At 36.6% G+C, this 19,012-nt stretch overlaps 1 protein-coding gene and 1 pseudogene across 9 annotated transcripts in view; both read right to left on the bottom strand.

The window, feature by feature from the left end:
* Ncoa1 (nuclear receptor coactivator 1) overlaps positions 1–19,012 on the bottom strand; it is a 249,632-nt gene that overhangs the window by 39,152 nt on the left and 191,468 nt on the right. For all 9 annotated transcript variants that reach the window (XM_026385104.2, XM_026384981.2, XM_026385416.2 and 6 more), the window contains 3 exons: positions 6,215–6,332; positions 4,484–4,652; positions 2,079–2,393 (listed from right to left, as the gene is read on the bottom strand). In XM_026385104.2, coding sequence (XP_026240889.2) covers positions 2,079–2,393; positions 4,484–4,652; positions 6,215–6,332 — 602 coding nt within the window. The remainder of the gene's footprint in view (positions 1–2,078; positions 2,394–4,483; positions 4,653–6,214; positions 6,333–19,012) is intronic.
* Positions 1,037–1,742, bottom strand: LOC113190210 (mitochondrial import receptor subunit TOM6 homolog pseudogene; annotated as a pseudogene).

Below are 19,012 nucleotides of genomic sequence, written 5' to 3'. Positions count from 1 at the left end.
TAAATCTAGGAACTATGTGCAGAATTTTTTTTTGGGGGGGTGTAGTGTGGGTGGGTAGGAATGGGTACCAGGGATTGATCCCTGGAGGCACTTAACCACTGAGCTACATCTCCAGTCCTTTTTATTTTAAGATAGGGTCTCACTAAGTTTCTTAGGGTCTTGCTAATTTTCTGATGCTGGCCTTGAACTTCTGATCCTTCTATCTTGGCCTCCCAAGTCACTGGGATTACAGGTGAGTGTTGCCACACTCAGCTATGTACAGAACTTTACAGAACAGAGGCAATATTTGGGCAGAGGCTGAATGCTGAGCATAGAATGGAATTCAGTCAGGCAATCAAACTTCAGCTACCATCAAGGCACATCTTGTGGTGGTCACAAATTATAGGATGTTTTTAGAAGGTTTGGGTATAGCACAATATTTTTTTTTTTTTACAAATAATAATAGGTGACATTTATTAATGTTGAAGTATAAGCCCGGAGCTTTTCTAAGCTCTTTATTAACTCATTTAATTCTGACAACAATTTTATGAGACACTGAGTTAGAAAAAAAGGAAAAAAAAATCTCTGTTAAAATATAGAACGAACAACTCATAAATAATTCCTGAGCTGGACACAAAAGAGCCTGAGGGACAAAAAAGAACCAAAATGTAAGGATGCACTAAAGAGCCCATAAATTATTTTATAACTTTCCAACTCCTTATATAAGTTTTTTTTTGGAATGCACTGAAACAGAAAAAAGGCCTTGGTAGAAAGAGACCATCAACCTTGTAAATCTAGGGGCAAATGTTTGATTGGACCACAAACCTCTGACCACCTACTGACCACCTGAGATGTTGATGTATGCTGAAACACATACCAGACCAGGTAGCCTAATGGAGGAACACAATCATGCTGAATATTTCCCAGCTGTGAGAGAAGCTCAGCCCTCGTTGGATCATACATATTCCATCTAAGTATGCACCCTAATAAATACTCATGCATTGGCAGCATGTCTCACTTTTGAGATATAGCATGAGAATTTCATTTGTCTACTTGGCTAGACCCTTGGTTGAAGTGCCATTAGGTCATTGTCACTCAAGTTCCTGGTTAGCCAAAAACCAGCAGCAAAGAGACCCAAACCGAGGATCAAGTTCCTCTGGAAATCATTCCTATCAGTGGCAAAGTGGTAGAGTCCCCAGAACCAGTCTCCTACCTTGCCAAGGAATTGGGGGGCTTCGTTTGCTGAGCTGGCAATGCTCGTGGTGACTCTGCTGGAAGCTATTAATACCTGTGAGCTCTGCAGAGTTTTACAGGATGCCTAGAGCTAACTCTTATAACCATTATATCATAATGCCTCTCTGATATAATTTATTCCTTAATTCTCTTGCTTCCTAAATTAGGAAGGCTCCAGAGAATTTCTTTAAATACTTTTCTACAAACCCAAAGCAATACACCCATGTGGTTAAAAAGAATAGAGAAGGACTGATAACAAGAAAGCAACAATTCACAACCCCACTTCCCACAAATGCATTTTTTTCCTTTGGTCCCTGATAATTATCCACATGTCTGCGTGTATGCAATCTTAAATATTTATGCCACTATATATACTCATTTTCTGACATGGGAGAAATTAACCATTACAATTTCCAGACTCCCAAACTTGTATCCTTTCTCCATTCTTCTTTTGTAATAATATCATTAGACATCCATCTCACCAATTTCAAATAACATAAACAAACCTTATTTTCAGTTCCAACAATCATAAGTAGAATCTCTGGTTGTTCTATTTTGTATATTAAGATGTTTCTCTTTATTAATTTAATAATTGCATGATGTCCAATCTAAATAATTTGTATCTCAGAAAACAAAAATTAGATTGCTTTTAAGCTGTAGGACTCAAAGTGCTTTGCTATGAGTCAGTCATTTTTAACCAAATAAAAGGGTCTTTCATCTTAGTAGACCAAGTTTGGTTCTTTGAGTCTTTCATGGAAGTCTGGGAATAGACTTCACACCTTTGTTGTAGCAACAGGGCTCTCTTATTATAACAATATTTGGCACAAACCTTTGAAAAGTATAAACTGTTGTAGGAGAGTACTCACCTGCTGCTGTCCCTGTAACCGCTGTTGTAGTTGAAGTCTAAGTTGGTTAGGTGCAGCTGGAGGTCTGTTTAGAGTTTGCCTGGGCTGCATACCCATGCCAGGTGAAAAAGCACCTCTGGGAGGTGTTACTTGAACAGGCATAGTCCCCAGTGAAGGTTTCTGCCTGACCATGCCTTGGAATGGGCTAGGGAGATTGGCAGTAGGAGAAGGAGAAGAGTAAGGCTGTGAATAGAGGTTGGGTCTTTCTTCCATCATTAGAGGTGGTGTTGCTTGCTGTGGTGGAAATCTCTCTGATAATACATCTAATCCACCGCCCTGTCAAGAAAGAAGGCAGAACACTTTGCAAATACATTTCTGCCAATAAATGACATGTGTTGCTATATAATTTTGGATCTGTAAGCACGTTATCTCTAGAAAGTGTCATCATAATATATTCATTCTGAATTCCCGCTCTCTAAAAGTTTGTCACCTAAAGAAATCATTTGTGAAAGTTGCTTTTGAAATGAAATAACGGATAAACTAAGATGCTTTAAATATCAGCAGAGATGAGAATATGATTAAAATAAAGGACCTAAATCAATGAAGTGAAGTCACAAGTTTGAAAAGAACTTCAATGAAAAGTCTAAGAAGCAATGAACTTTACATTTAATAAGTTAACATAAAACTCAAAGTCTTTAAATCAGAGTCTTTGAAGGGCAAATAATTTGATTAAAGCTAACCACCTAAGTTTAGAAGTGGGGCTTGAAATCAGAGATGACTCTTTTATATATGTTCAGGCATTTTTCTCTCAAATAGAACCCAATCGTTTACCTTATTTGAAAAAAATCCATAGCTAAAAGTAATATAAGACCATAGAGTTTCAGCTTTCAAATGTTATAACTGTACTCACTGCAAGAAATGTAATTTAAATTGTGATCTGGTGTGTGTGTGTGGCAGAGAATGAGAGAGAGACAGAGACAGACAGGGAGAGCATATGTGTGTGTGTGTGTGTGTGTGTGTGTTTTTCATGAAACATACCTTGCCCTTTTTATGGGCTATGCATTCTGACACTGTATTTTACACTCATTTCCACTGAAAAAATGCTGGTCATAAGCTGGGCATGGCCACATACCATAAAATTTTTAATCTCAGCTTCTTGGGAACCTGAGGCAGGAGGATCACAAATTCAAGGCCAGCTGGGCAACTTAGTAAGACCTTGTATCAAAATAAAATTTAAAAAGGGCTGGGAATATAGGTTAGTGCTTGCCTTGCATAAGCAAGGCTCTCAGTTCAATCCCCAGTACCATTAAAGAAAAAATACATTAAATTCATTTTATAACCTTACAACATGAAAAATGCTAAATAGGATGTTGAAATATCATGGAACATATGTAGGTTGAAGACCACAATTCCCAATAGCTAAATCATGGAACCAGCCTATGTGTTGATCAATAGGTGAATGGATAAAGAAAATGTGGCACATTATATATATATATTCACATACATACATACACAAAACACAATGGAATTTTACTGATCCATAAAAAATAATAAAATTGGGTTATTTACAGGAAAATAGTTGGGACTTAAAAGCATTATGTTAAGTGAAGGAAGCCAGACTCAGAAAATCAAGGGTCATATGTTTTCTCTCCTCTGTGCAAGCTAGAGAGACGCAAAAAAAAAAAAAGAAGAGAGAAGAAAAGAAAAAAATGGGTTTGGGAGGGGGAAAGATCACAAGAAAGCGGACAATGGGGCTGGGAGGGGAGGGAAAATGGAAGTACTGGACAATGAAATTAACCAAATTATGTTATGTGCATGTACTAATAGAATATGTAACAATTAAGCCCACTATAAGGTACAATTATAATGCACCAAAAAAAGGATCTTGAAAAAAAAGCATGAAGAAGGGTAAATTTAACTCTAAAACAAGAAGTGATGATATAAATCTGGAATCTATTCTAGCTAGAGCTTGTAAGATTCTGATCCATAGTGAAAAACTAAGGCATTCTAATTCTAATGATCATGGTACTCTTTTTGTTTAAAAAGCCCATTAGTTATTGTGTGTGTATGTGTGTATGTATGTGTGTGTGTGTTTTTTGTTTTTTTTTTTTCAGGGCCCAGGACTGAACTCAGGGCCTTGAACATGCTAGGCAAGTGTTAAAATCCTTAAGCTAAATCCTCAACTCCTTTATTATGTATTTTGATAAATTCAATAAGGGGTAAATTATAAAACAGCTAAAGCAGGGTGGGGATGATACTGAAAAATCTTGCTTAAAAATCACTTTCTGGGGATGTGGCTCAGTGAGAGAGTGCTTACCTAGTATGCATGAGGCCCCAAGTTCAATGTCCAGAACAACAACAACAAAAAGTCACTTTCTGGTTTCTCAGGGTTGCACTGTTTAATTAATGCCAACTGCAATAAATACCTGAACAAGTTTGTCAATTCCCAGTGCTCTGTCTAGTTCAGCAAGCTCAGTTTCATCTTTGCCACTGAGGAAGGACACCAGTTGTTCCAGAAGAGCCTTCTCATCATTTCTTCCTTCTACTGTTGTTGGTGGACAGAGAAGCTCATCTAATTGTGAACTGATACACTGGCTGCAGAATCAAAAGATTTAAGAAAGTTTAAAAATGAAACAGCAAAAAATTATTCAATATTATGAATGCAAATACACACATATAGGTACAAATCTGGTTCTAGAAAATTTTCTGTTGAAATGCTTGGCAATAAATTCTAATGCGATAAAATGTTCCATGCTTAATGTACAGAAATTAAAAGAACATCAGTATATACAGCTTGAATACATTTCATTCTTTTGTCAATCATCAAACTTTGTTTCTATATTCTTCATATTAGCTTACGGAAATATCCTGAAAAAGGGAACAAACATAATTAAGGGAAAATAATTTTCAACAAAAGTAAAAAAATAAAAATAAGATAAAAACTCAGAAAAATCATTTGGCCTATACTCAGATTTATTTATTTATTCTATATCATCAATTATTAATAACTGAAGTATAATCAACACAAATATTATTTTACTTTCAAATATGATCAAATCATGCCAGGCACAGTAGTGCATTCCTATAATCCCAGTGGCTTGGGAGGCTAAGGCAGGAGGATCGTGAGTTCAAAGCCAGCCTCAGCAAAAGCGAGAAACTAAGCAACTCCGTGTGACCCTGCTTCTAAATAAGAAACAAAATAGGGCTGAGGATGTGGCTCAATGATTAAGTGCCCCTGAATTTAATTCCTGGTTTCGCTTCCCCAAAAGTTGATCAAATCCTATTGACAGTATGACACAATTAACATATATGAAAGAAATCAAACTAGAAAAATGAAACATGGTAGGCATGAAGCAACAAAACAAACTGTTGATTTGTAGAAAATATGTATCTAATCCAAAGTGATATCAACTTAGAAACATACAGAAAATTAATATATGTAGAAATATAGAAAAAATAAAACTTAGAAAAATATAGAAAATAATACTGATTCTAATTACACTAATAAAATAATATAAGAACTCTTTCTGTGGGAAAGTGATGACCCTTTGATAATATAGGTTAAAGGAAAAAGAAAAGCCAGTGTATCAGTTTATAATGGGAACCCAGTCCAAGTTAAAGTTCTAAACCACACTCAATGCTATTTAGTCTCCTTTTGGTTGCCATGTATGAGACAAACTCTGTGCTAAGGAATACAGCTGCCTATGTGTATTAAGAAATTAAATTCTAATCAGAGTACTAAATAGACGTAGAAAGTACTTTCCTTCCTTATGCCTTCAAACAAAGAGAAATTTTAGACAAAATAATTATATGACTAAAAGCTTAAGGGCAATATAATTGTTGTGCTGAGGCCAATTCATCCACAGGTCCCAAGAATATGACAGTAATCAAAACAAAGGAATATAGATGAAATACAAAACAACAGTTGTATACCATGTCCATCTCTTGGTGATTACAATGCACACTACCCTTATGTCATGTAGTAAATTAATCTGCTTGATTCTGTATTCCCTCACCCTCTCTTTTCTCCCTTAAACATTTATATCAATGTATAACTCACAAAATACAAAGTAAACAAGAATTCAATTTGGGAATAGTAGTTCTTGGCTTAGAGGTTGGTATTTGATACTTTATAAAATATAAAATATATTACTTACTCTTCTGCTTTATTCTGATTAATAGCTGTCACAGCATTATTTGCCCATGGAATCTGGTCACCTGTTCCTGGTTGTCCAAACTGGTTATCAATTGCTTCCAATTCCAGTTCAGGCAATCCTGATTGAAGAAGAAAAGGTCATTGTCACAATAAAAAGATAAAAATGACAATATTTTCAAAATACATTGTGTAATTGTGAGATTTTTTCCCTATAAAATATTACTTCAATGACAGGTTACTTACTCAGAAACATAAATTATCCAGAATGTAGCTATATATAAAAGTAAATGAGAAAGTGAGAAAATATTTCTCAGTAAAAGAAAATATAGAATTGAGTTTGTACATAGGTTTATATTACCATAGGAGAATCAAGAACTTTGTCAGAAATTATTTATTTTAAAAGTAAATTTAAAAGTAAATAATTTCATTTGACTACTTTTTCAATCTATTGCATATTACACTACACTGTATGTAGAGAGAGTGTCATCACCATGAAATGAGAACTAAGAGCAAAAGATAAAATGCAGTCAATAAAAGGTAGAAATAGAAACTAAAGGGTATGGCAGTTTGAGGCTATTGAGCAAATGAACAAGGCTCTAATTGTTACCCTAAGAAGATAGCTGTATAATTATGGTATAACAACTCAGGCTTATAATGATACTCACATGAAGAAAGGTTGGACTATGTTTTGTAACTGAAGAAAACATTGTATACATTTTAGTAATTTTTTTTTTAGAAAAATTTATGATTACCTCTTAACTATTAATAGTGGAAAAAATCATAACCTGAATTTAGAAATTTAGAGACTGATTAATGAATTATGGTATACCTATTGATAATATATGTTAAAGAAAAAAGAAAAAGCATATTCTAAGACGTTATGTTCAGGATGAATCTATCTTTATAAACTATGTTAATAGAAAAAATTCTGGGAAGCTCTTTCTATTTTCTCCTTGGTTCATTTCCGGCAATAGGAGTAAGGATTATTTTTCTTTTTACAACAGTTATTTATAATTTCCAAAATGAATCTATGTTAACTGGTCAATGTTATGGGTTAAACCATGTCCCTCCAAATTCATATGTGGAAATCCTAATATCTTGTACCTCAAGATGCGACTATTTGGAGACAGGGTCTTTAAAGAAGCAATTCATTTTAAATGGATCATTACAGACTCTTTATAAGAAGATTAGAACACAGCCTAGAGAGAAAGCAGTCATCCCCAGGCCAAAGAGAGGCTTCAGAAGAAAACAAACCCGTTACAACTTCCAGCCTCCAGAATTGCAAGAATATAAACTTCTGTTGTTTAAGTCTCCAGTCTATGTATTTCTTTATAGCAGTCCTAGGTAAATAATGCAATTTTTAAGCTAAAAGCGTTCTGAGTTTGTTATTGTCTTTGAGGTGCTAGGGATCCAACCCAGAGCTGAATGCAAGATTGGCAAGTCCTGTATTGCTGAGTTACACCTCCGGTCTAGCTTAGAGTTTCAAGAGAAGAGTTATGTAGAATTTTTCATTCTAGTGAATAAGAAATAAGTAGATTTAAGGATACCTGAAAAAGTTATGCAAAACACATTAGGCTCACTTTTATGTGAAATACATGTAATATTTAGTATAAATAAAAATCCCTACAAACACATTCACTTTATTTTTTTTTTTAGTTGTAGACGGACACAATACTTTTATTTTATTTATTTATCTTAAAAATTTTTTTTTAATTGTTGATAGGTCTTTATTTTATTTATTTATATGTGGTGCTCAGAATCAAACCCAGGGCCTCACACATGCCAGGCAAGTGCGCTACCTCTGAGCCATAGCCTCTTCTTTATTTATCTTTATATGGTGCTGAGGATCAAACCCAGGGCCTCACATGTGCTAGGCAAGCACCCCACCACTGAGCTACAACCCCAGTCCTACATTCACTTTTAAATGAACATAATTATGGCTTTCAATTAAACTGATTTCTATGATAACAAATACAGGAGAAATCAAATTCTGTAAGGATGCTGAAAAATACAACAAACAAAAATAATCAAACTAAAACAATGACCATGGTGATGGAAATTAAATCACTTAATTCCTATCATTATCTTAATTAGGAAACTGGTCAGAGATTATCTAAAGTTGTCCCATTGCTCTGATCCACATATTAACTCCTCAATCTTCCTAATCTCCTTAAGAAATCTAACTTATATTAAGTGCATGCACACATATAAAACAATAGATCCCACTGTTATAACAGGGCATTTACAAGTCTTGATGGGAAATGTTACAAACTTAGATAAAATATTTCCAAAACAGGATTAATATGCTAAATTTGATGTGTAGTAGGCAAACAAATAATCAAAAACAAAAAACTAAAAACAACCAACCAAACCAACCAAACCAATTAAGCTTTGATTCAATTAAAAGTTTTATTTTTGTTTTTGCATAGGCTGTTTAAGAGAAGTTGGTTTTTATTCTTGCACTAATTTCAAACTTTTGGACTTCCTTTAGAAAATGCCTTCTATAAAAAATTTGAGGGTTTAATGGCATTAATGAGGAAATACACAAGTTCTCTCTTTGTCCTTGGAATACATCTCCTAGTTTGGGTCATGATTGTGTTTCTACTACAAATATGAATAAGTATGTATACATGTAAAAAAAAGCCCAGTAATTTTTGCAAGAGAGGCAGCTGAAATAGGGGTAGAAAAGAAGCCCTTAGGGATCTTTCATCGGGTAATTAACATTTGTTGTTGCTATTATTATTTTTTGAGTTGAGGTCTCACTTATGTTCCCAGGCTGTACTCAATTGCCTCAGCCTCCCCAGTATGGGGCTAGAGTAGCATGCACACCTGATATTATCTGTTATCATAAAATGCTCAACATTATATTTTCTCAATTTAAAATCTGGCTAAAAGGAAAATTTTATATCCCCATTAGCCATAGTGAACCCAGAAAAAAATTATTTTATCAAATAGTTTAAAAATTTTCTGTACACCAAGTAGACGGCATTGTCTTAACCAGGAGGGTGGCTTTTGTACATTCTATGCCTCGGTTGATGCAGTTATTTATTGATTTTCATGTTCGCAGTTAATTTTCTTCAGCTGTTGAAAAGGAATTTTCTGGCTCAGTTTTGTGCTACATTTGGCAACTATCTGTGCACAGTACTTACAGTGTTTTATTTTTTTTTAAATAGCATGTAGACAAAGAGTCTCTAATAAAAAATTCTCTAAATTGGTAAGATAAAAACCCAAGAACACAATTGATAAATGTCCAAGAAGCCACATAAAACAACTTAATTCATAATAAAAGAAATATCATTAGAAGTATCTCACTACCCTGAGATACTTGGGAAAAAAACATATCAACTGATAAAGTTGAGAAAATGCACAATTAGAAGTACTGAGAAGGATATATGGAAATAGAAATATTAACTACCAGTTAATATAATCTGAGAAGGGCCACTGGGGAGCATGTATGTATATGTATAAATGTATGTATGTATGTATATATGTATGTATCTATCTATCTTTGACTCAGATATTCTATTAAGAACTTCATTTTGAGATATATACTCAGGAGTGGTAAATTATCTCTATAAGGTAACTCATTATATCCTTAATGATAAGCAAAAGGTGCTATCATTAGGCAACTAGTTAAGTAAAGTTAAGTTACCTTCTAGTATAGGAAATAAGGACAAGCTATAAAAAGAATAAAGAACTTCTTTTCATGCTGTTATTCAATGGTAGCCAAGTGAAGGGGTCTAAGATACAGAACACTGAATGTATAGTATGACACTATCGGTATAAAAAAGGGAAGTCTGTGCATGTTATACATTTCTTTTACAGAGAAAACATAATATAGCTCTTAGAATGAAGAGACTTTTAATTTTTTTTTTTTTAAGTTTTAAATTTGCTCTAGTTAGTTATACATGACAGTAGAATGCATTTTGACATTGTACACAAATGGAACACAACTTCTCCTTCCTCTTGCTGTGCATGGTGCAGAGTCACACCAGTAATGTAATCATACATGTATATAGGGTAATAATGTCTGTCTCATTCTACTGTCCTTCCCATCCCCACTGCCCCATTCTCCCCTCTATACCATCCAAAGTTCATGAAGAGACTTTTTTTTTGAGAGAGAGAATCTTTTAATCTTTATTATTATTATTTTTTTTAGTTTTCAGTGGACACAATATCTTCACTCCATTCCTATGTGGTGCTGAGGATCGAACCCAGCACCCTGTGCATGCCAGGCGAGCACACCACCGCTTGAGCCACATCCCCAGCCTCAGGAAGAGACTTTTCATTACACATTTCTTTGGTGTTGTATTGAATGCAGAAGACTGTATCTTTTTATTATTATTATTATTATTATTATTATTATTATTATGTGGTGCTAAGGATTGAACCCAGTGCCTCACACATGCGAGGCAGGCATTCTATCACTGAGCTATGGCCCCAGCTCCAGAAGTGTTAATTACTTAACACACACACACACACACACACACACACAAACACACAATGTAACCTCAAAACCTAAAAATGTTATATGTGAAACTCATTATCTTTACAGCTACATGATTTTTTTTCTTTTTTTGTGGTGCTGGGGATTGAACCCAGAGCATTGTGCATGAGAGGTAAGCACTCTACCAACTGAGCTATATCCCCAGCCATAACTATACAAAAATTTTAATATACTACATATTAATAGGATTTAAAAAAATAATCATCCCAGAATGTGTGTGTTCAAACAACAAAAAATACCAACTGAGGAGGTTTTTCACTTGCTTTAGTGATGTTAATCCTCAAATATTTTTAGAATCTTCAGGAATGATCTTAACTAGTCCACAAGTCCTTCAAGAAAATAAATCTCACAAGTTTAATTTTAGTTTTGATTAAAAAAATTATTACTCTTTTTTGATCAACAAATTTGGTTCTAAATAACTGGAAATTTTCAACAATCAAATCCACCCTTAAAGAACAAGAACTTGGAGACAGTCAAAAGAACAGTGCCATGGTTTTGAAGGTACTGCCAAAGAGGCAAGCTGTACACATTTTGATCAACAATACTCTCTTATAAGATGTCTATGCTGAAAAACCAATACTGTGTTGGCTGTGCTCTTATACCTCAATCTGCCTGGGATTTATATGTGCAAACTGTTTAAACCACTTGGTCACACCGCATGAGCATGTACATGCACATATAAATCTCAAGAAGACTGGGATTTAAATCCTTGTCTACATATATTAATTGTGTAACTCTGAGCAAGCTTTTGTCTCTGTGTGTGTGTGTGTGTGTGTTTTCCTTTTCATTCTCTGAATCATAGTTTTCTCATATGTACAGAAACCCAAGGAAATTTTCTAGTTCAACAGATTTATTACCTATATCTTTTCTTCAAAAATATCACTGAAATAAACAAAAGAAAAAGAGGGAAAAAATCCACAGCTAAAAGAAAGGCAAAAGAAATATCATGGCAGTAGAAAGTGTTTGAATTTCTGAAAGTGAAGAATTTCTGAAAAATAAAGCCCAGCTGGAAACAAGCTCAGGGGAAAACTTCAACTGAACTATAAAACAGTAAAAAGAGGATTTTCCAGGATAGGTTTTTCCAGAAAAGTACCATAATAATTCCAAACTCAGTGTCATTCAAGTGAGTAAAGGAATAGGCCAAGGGTGATTGCTGGGATAATCAAAGGGCAACAGAAGAGCTGCCATCAGGACTCTACTCAGAGTGCAGCTGACTCTGGTGTCTGCCCATGGGATCTAACTGGTGTATTTGTGACTTTGGGTGGGAGTTCTGCCCAGGAGATCTCCCAAAGTGGATGCTAGGGCTGCCCCAAGGGATTTCCCTACCATCAAAGCCCTATTCCCTTTCAACGACAGAGAAATGGGCTTCTCTAATCAGAACTTATATTTACTGCCAGGAGAAAAGGATTTCTCAGTTTAGCTAAAGAAATATGCTAGCTACCAGCATTTTTTCATTCTAAGTGTTTTTCAGTATATATGGAGAGACATCAAAATTCAATAAACGTTTAAGAAAAGTCAATAGCAGGAAACATACAGCAAATTTAATATAGAAAGAAAATGAAGAAGAAAGGAATGATACAGAAAATGGATGAACCTTAGTAAATAAAATAAATATCATTATACAGATTAAAAAGTCTATTCCACTCATAAAAGTAATAATTCCTAAGAAAAAGAATTTCTAGAAAGTAAAAACATGAGAGCATGGTTAAAAGAACTGAAACAGATGGACTGAAGAACAGAACTGATAGAGTTAAAGATTCAGTTTTGATCTGGGAAACGGGCCCAGAGTTTCTCTCAAAATACAGCACAAAATGGGAAGGAAAGGAAATGTATGAGAGATAAGATGGGTACTATGGCGGATAAAGTCTGGAGTTTTAACTGGTGTAGCTCAGATTTTGAAGTATGATGGTGGTTAATCTTGCACTTGGCATAGTCCAACTTCTGACTGAAGACTAAAGTAAAGAAAGTGTTTGATTTTCTTGGGTGACACAAAGTCAAGACCTGGGCCAACTGATACTAGACCCTGGTTCCGAGTAACAGGTAGTGATGCACACAGTTTGGGGGTCAGAGGTGAACAGAGTTAGAAGTGATTCTTCCTCTCTCCTTTATATGCTAGCATATTTTTTGTCCTTGTCTTCCTTTTTCTTTCTCCAGTACTTAATTCTTTTATCCTTTCTTGCACCTAACTTCCTTCCTTAGCCTTATGCCTTTTGAATTACTTTTTTCTTTCCAGTCTATAGCTAAACATTGTTGATTACCTATCTGCATCTGTTGTCTTCCCCTTCACCTACCTCAATATCTTCCCCTCTATGCTTTTAGGCTTTACATACTTATCAGCATAAAGTATAACAGATTCTAGCCTACTTACAGCTTTTTTATATGGAGCTCTATTCAAGAGGGAAATTTCACTCGAGAAAAGGACCATTTGCTTCAATAAAGGCTATTAAGAAAAAAACACCTCTTCGGACTGCAGAGCCAACAGACACTTTCTATTTTTATTAACTTTTTAAAAAATCAAATTAGGAGATCCAACATGGCGGCCGGCGAGGAAGCAGCGACTCCAACGTCTCCACTTTAACGGGATATGAAAGACTCATCGAAACAGCTGCAGCCTAGCTACGGAGGAACTTCTAGCATAACTTCCTTAAGAGGAGAGCTGCCGTGAACTGGTAGGTTTACTCGAAGTGACAGGTTGCCCCAGAGAAGTGGATCTTGGAAGACCACGCGGGCACAGAGGTCTAGTCCCCCAACCATCAGCCGCTCCGGCAGGCGGCTCCCCCTGGAGGCCTAGCTCTCGCCCTGGGAGAAGCGGCCCCACCCGCCCGCTTCCTAACCAGGCGGCCACAGCTACTCGGCGATAAAGGTGCCCACGTGGCGGGTGCAGAAGTTAAGTCCTGCAGACGCCAGCCACCTTTGCAACCCCCGGGAACCCTGAGTGGCTTGGCCCGCCCCGCCCGAACTGGCAGTCCTCCGCCATCCGGGCTCCCCCGGGAGGCCCAGCTCTCGCCCTGGGAGAAGCAGCCCCACCCGCCCGGTTCCCAACCACGCTACCGCAGCTACTCGGCGATAAAGGTGCCCCCGCAGCGGGTGCAGGAGTTAAGTACTGCTGATACCAGCTGCGTTTGCAAGCCGCCGGCACCCAGTGCGGCTTGGCCCGCCCCGCCTGAACCGGCAGTCGGCCTCCACCATCCGGGCTCCCCCGGGAGGCCTAGCTCCCGCTCCGGGAGCAGCCCCCTGCAAGCTAGGCGAACCTTCGACCCATCGGGAGGTTAGGCCCAGCAACCTGCGGAGTGATAGAGGTGCCCCTCGTGCCTGCTGGGTAGGCGGACCTTTGACCGACCAGCAGAGCAGACCTAGGGCCTGCCAGCGTGGTAGACGGATCACACCAATTGGAGGAGGATCACAGCCACTACATGCCCTGCAAGGGTGATTATTCAACTATACAAGAGCAATATAAATAAATAGAGGGAAAATTTCAAAACACAACAGTTTCACCAAGCAGAAAGAAACGCCAGCAGTATGAAAAGACAAGGAAAGAAAGGACCACAGGCAATGCAGGTCAACTCAACTTTGGAAGAGGTAATAGGTGCAACAGATGGAATGTCAGATAGAGAGATCAGGATATACATGCTTCAGATGATCTGGAGTCTCAAGGAAGACATGAGACAGCAAAATCAGATAATGAAAGATCACATTGACAAACAAATCCAGGAAGTAAAAGATCAATTTCACAGGGAGATAGAGGAAATAAAAAACAAACAAATAGAAATACTAGAAATGCAGGAAAAAATAAACCAACTTAAAAACTCAATTGAGAATACTACCAGCAGAGTAGATCACTTAGAAGAGAGAACATCAGACAATGAAGACAAAGTATTTCAACTGGAAAAGAACATAGACAGCTCAGCAAGTCTGCTAAGAAACCATGAACAGAACATCCAAGAAATATGGGACAATATCAAAAGACCAAATTTAAGAGTCATGGGGATACAGGAAGGCACAGAGCTCCACACCAGAGGAATACACAGCCTATTCAATGAAATAATACGAGAAAACTTCCCAGACTTGAAGAATGAGACAGAATCCCAAATCCTAGAAGCCTACAGGACGCCGAATGTACAAAACCATAAGAGATCCACACCTAGACACATTATAGTGAAGATGTCCAACATACAGAATAAGGAAAGAATTTTAAAAGCTACAAGGGAAAGGAAGCAGATTACATTTAGGGGTAAACCAATCAGGATAACAGCTGATCTCTCAACACAGACTCTGAAAGCTAGAAGATCCTGGAATAACATATTTCAAACACTGAAAGAAAATGGGTTCCAACCAAGAATCGTGTATCCGGCAAAATTAAGCTTCAGGTTAGAAGATGAAATTAAAACCTTCCATGATAAACAAAAGTTAAAAGAATTCGCAGCTAGAAAACCATCTCTTCAAAAAATCCTTGGCAAAACATTGCAGGAAGAGGAAATGGAAAATAACATTGAAAACCAACAATGGGAGGTAGGACAGTAAAGGGGGGAAAGTAGTCAAAGAGGATAACAAATCAGGTTTAGTAACATCAACAAACAAATATGGATAGAAGTACAAACCATATCTCAATAATAACCCTAAATGTCAATGGCTTAAACTCACCAATTAAGAGACACAGGCTAGTAGAATGGATCACAAAACAAGACCCAACAATATGCTGTCTACAGGAGACGCATCTGATAGAAAAAGATATCCATAGACTGAAGGTGAATGGTTGGGAAAAATCTTACCACTCATATGGACAGCGGAAACAAGCAGGCGTGTCCATACTCATATCTAATAAAACAGATTTCAAGCCAAAGCTAATCAAAAGGGATAAAGAAGGACACTTCATACTGCTCAAGGGAACCATAAACCAACAAGACATAACAATCATAAATATATATGCCCCAAATAATGGTGCAGCGGTGTTCATCAAGCAAACTCTTCTCAAGTTCAAGAGTCTGATAGACCACCATACAATCATCATGGGAGACTTCAACACACCTCTCTCACCACTGGACAGATCTTCCAAACAAAAGTTAAACAAGGAAACTATAGAACTCAACAACACAATTAATAACCTAGACTTAATTGACATATATAGACTATACCACCCAACATCAAGTAGTTACACTTTTTTTTCAGCAGCACATGGAACCTTCTCAAAAATAGACCATATATTATGTCACAGAGCAACTCTTAGACAATATAAAGGGGTAGAGATAATACCATGCATCTTATCTGATCATAATGGAATGAAACTGAAAATCAATGATAAAAGAAGAAAGGAAAAATCAAGCATCACTTGGAGAATGAACAACAGGTTGCTGAATGACATATAGGTTATTGAAGACATCAAGGAGGAAATTAAAAAATTCCTAGAGTTAAATGAAAACACGGACACAACATATCGGAATCTATGGGACACATTGAAAGCAGTCCTAAGAGGAAAATTCATTGCTTGGAGTTCATTCCTCAAAAAAAGAAAAAACCAACAAATAAATGATCTCATACTTCATCTCAAAATCCTAGAAAAAGAGGAGCAAAACAACAGCAAAAGAAGTAGAAGGCAAGAAATAATCAAAATCAGAGCTGAAATTAATGAAATTGAAACAAAAGAAACAATTGAAAAAATTGACAAAACTAAAAGCTGGTTCTTTGAAAAAATAAATAAAATTGACAGACCCTTAGCCATGCTAATGAAGAGAAGAAGAGAGAGAACCCAGATTACTAGCATACGGGATGAAAAAGGCAATATCACAACAGACACTTCAGAAATACAGAAGATAATCAGAGACTATTTTGAAGCCTTATACTCCAATAAAATAGAAGATAGTGAAGGCATAGATAAATTCCTTAAGTCTTACGATCTGCCCAGATTGAACCAGGAGGATATAGACAACCTAAACAGACCAATAACAATAGAAGAAATAGAAGAAACCATCAAAAGACTACCAACTAAGAAAAGCCCAGGACCGGATGGGTATACAGCAGAGTTTTACAAAACCTTTAAAGAGGAACTAACACCAATACTTTTCAAGCTTTTTCAGGAAATAGAAAAAGAGGGAGAACTTCCAAATTCATTCTACGAGGCCAACATCACCCTGATTCCGAAACCAGACAAAGACACTTCAAAGAAAGAAAACTACAGACCAATATCTCTAATGAACCTTGACGCAAAAATCCTCAATAAAATTCTGGCGAACCGGATTCAAATACATATCAAAAAAATTATACACCATGATCAAGTAGGATTCATCCATGGGATGCAAGGCTGGTTCAATATACGGAAATCAATAAATGTTATCCACCACATCAATAGACTAAAAAATAAGAACCATATGATAGTCTCGATAGACGCAGAAAAAGCATTCGACAAAGTACAGCATCCCTTTATGTTCAAAACTCTAGAAAAATTAGGGATAACAGGATCATACCTCAACATTGTAAAAGCAATCTATGATAAGCCACAGGCCAGCATCATTCTGAATGGAGAAAAATTGAAGGCATTCCCTCTAAGATCTGGTACAAGACAGGGATGCCCTCTCTCACCACTTCTGTTCAACATAGTCCTCGAAACACTGGCCAGAGCAATTAGACAGACGAAAGAAATTAAAGGGATAAAAATTGGAAAAGAAGAACTTAAATTATCACTATTTGCAGATGATATGATTCTATACCTAGCAGACCCAAAAGGGTCTACAGAGAAGCTATTAGAGCTAATAAATGAATTCAGCAAAGTGGCAGGATATAAGATCAACACGCATAAATCAAAGGCATTCCTGTATATCAGCGACAAATCCTCTGAAACGGAAATGAGGACAACTACTCCATTCACAATATCCCCCCAAAAAATAAAATACTTGGGAATCAACCTAACAAAAGAGGTGAAAGATTTATACAATGAAAATTACAAAACCCTAAAGAAAGACATAGAAGAAGACCTTAGAAGATGGAAAAATATACCCTGCTCATGGATAGGCAGATCCAACATCATCAAAATGGCGATATTACCAAAAGTTCTCTATAAGTTCAATGCAATGCCAATCAAAATCCCAGCTGCATTTCTTGTAGAAATAGATAAAAGAATCATGAAATTCATATGGAATAATAAAAGACCCAGAATAGCAAAAACAATACTAAGCAGGAAGTGTGAATCAGGCGGTATAGCGATACCAGACTTCAAACTATACTACAGAGCAATAGTAACAAAAACAGCATGGTACTGGTACCAAAACAGGCGGGTGGACCAATGGTACAGAATAGAGGACACAGTAACCAATCCACAAAACTACAACTATCTTATATTTGATAAAGGGGCTAAAAGCATGCAATGGAGGAAGGATAGCATCTTCAACAAATGGTGCTGGGAAAACTGGAAATCCATTTGCATCAAAATGAATCTGAATCCCTATCTCTCGCCTTGCACAAAAGTTAACTCAAAATGGATCAAGGAGCTTGATATTAAATCAGAGACACGGCATCTGATAGAAGAAAAAGTTGGTTATGATCTACATACAGTGGGAGCAGGCTCCAAATTCCTCAATAGGACACCCATAGCGTAAGAGTTAACAACTAGAATCAACAAATGGGACTTACTCAAACTAAAAAGTTTTTTCTCAGCAAAAGAAACAATAAGAGAGATAAACAGGGAGCCTACATCCTGGGAACAAATCTTTACTCCACACACTTCAGATAGAGCCCTAATAACCAGAATATATAAAGAACTCAAAAAATTAGACAATAAGACAACAAGTAACCCAATCAATAAATGGGCAAAGGACCTGAACAGACACTTCTCAGAAGAGGACATACAATCAATCAATAAGTACATGAAAAAATGCTCACCATCGCTAGCAGTCAGAGAAATGCAAATCAAAACTACCCTAAGATACCATCTCACTCCAGTAAGATTGGCAGCCATTAGGAAGTCAAACAACAATAAGTGCTGGAGAGGATGTGGGGAAAAGGGCACTCTTGTTCATTGCTGGTGGGACTGCAAATTGGTGCAGCCAATTTGGAAAGCAGTATGGAGATTTCTTGGAAAGCTGGGAATGGAACCACCATTTGACCCAGCTATTCCCCTTCTCGGTCTATTCCCTAAAGACCTAATAAGAGCATGCTACAGGGACACTGCTACATCGATGTTCATAGCAGCACAATTCACGATAGCAAGATTGTGGAATCAGCCTAGATGCCCTTCAATAGATGAATGGATTAAAAAAATGTGGCATTTATACACAATGGAGTATTACTCTGCATTTAAAAATG

Source organism: Urocitellus parryii, chromosome 12 (assembly GCF_045843805.1).
Source record: "Urocitellus parryii isolate mUroPar1 chromosome 12, mUroPar1.hap1, whole genome shotgun sequence".
Taxonomy (NCBI): domain Eukaryota; kingdom Metazoa; phylum Chordata; class Mammalia; order Rodentia; family Sciuridae; genus Urocitellus; species Urocitellus parryii.
This window is presented reverse-complemented; position numbering and strand designations above follow the sequence as displayed.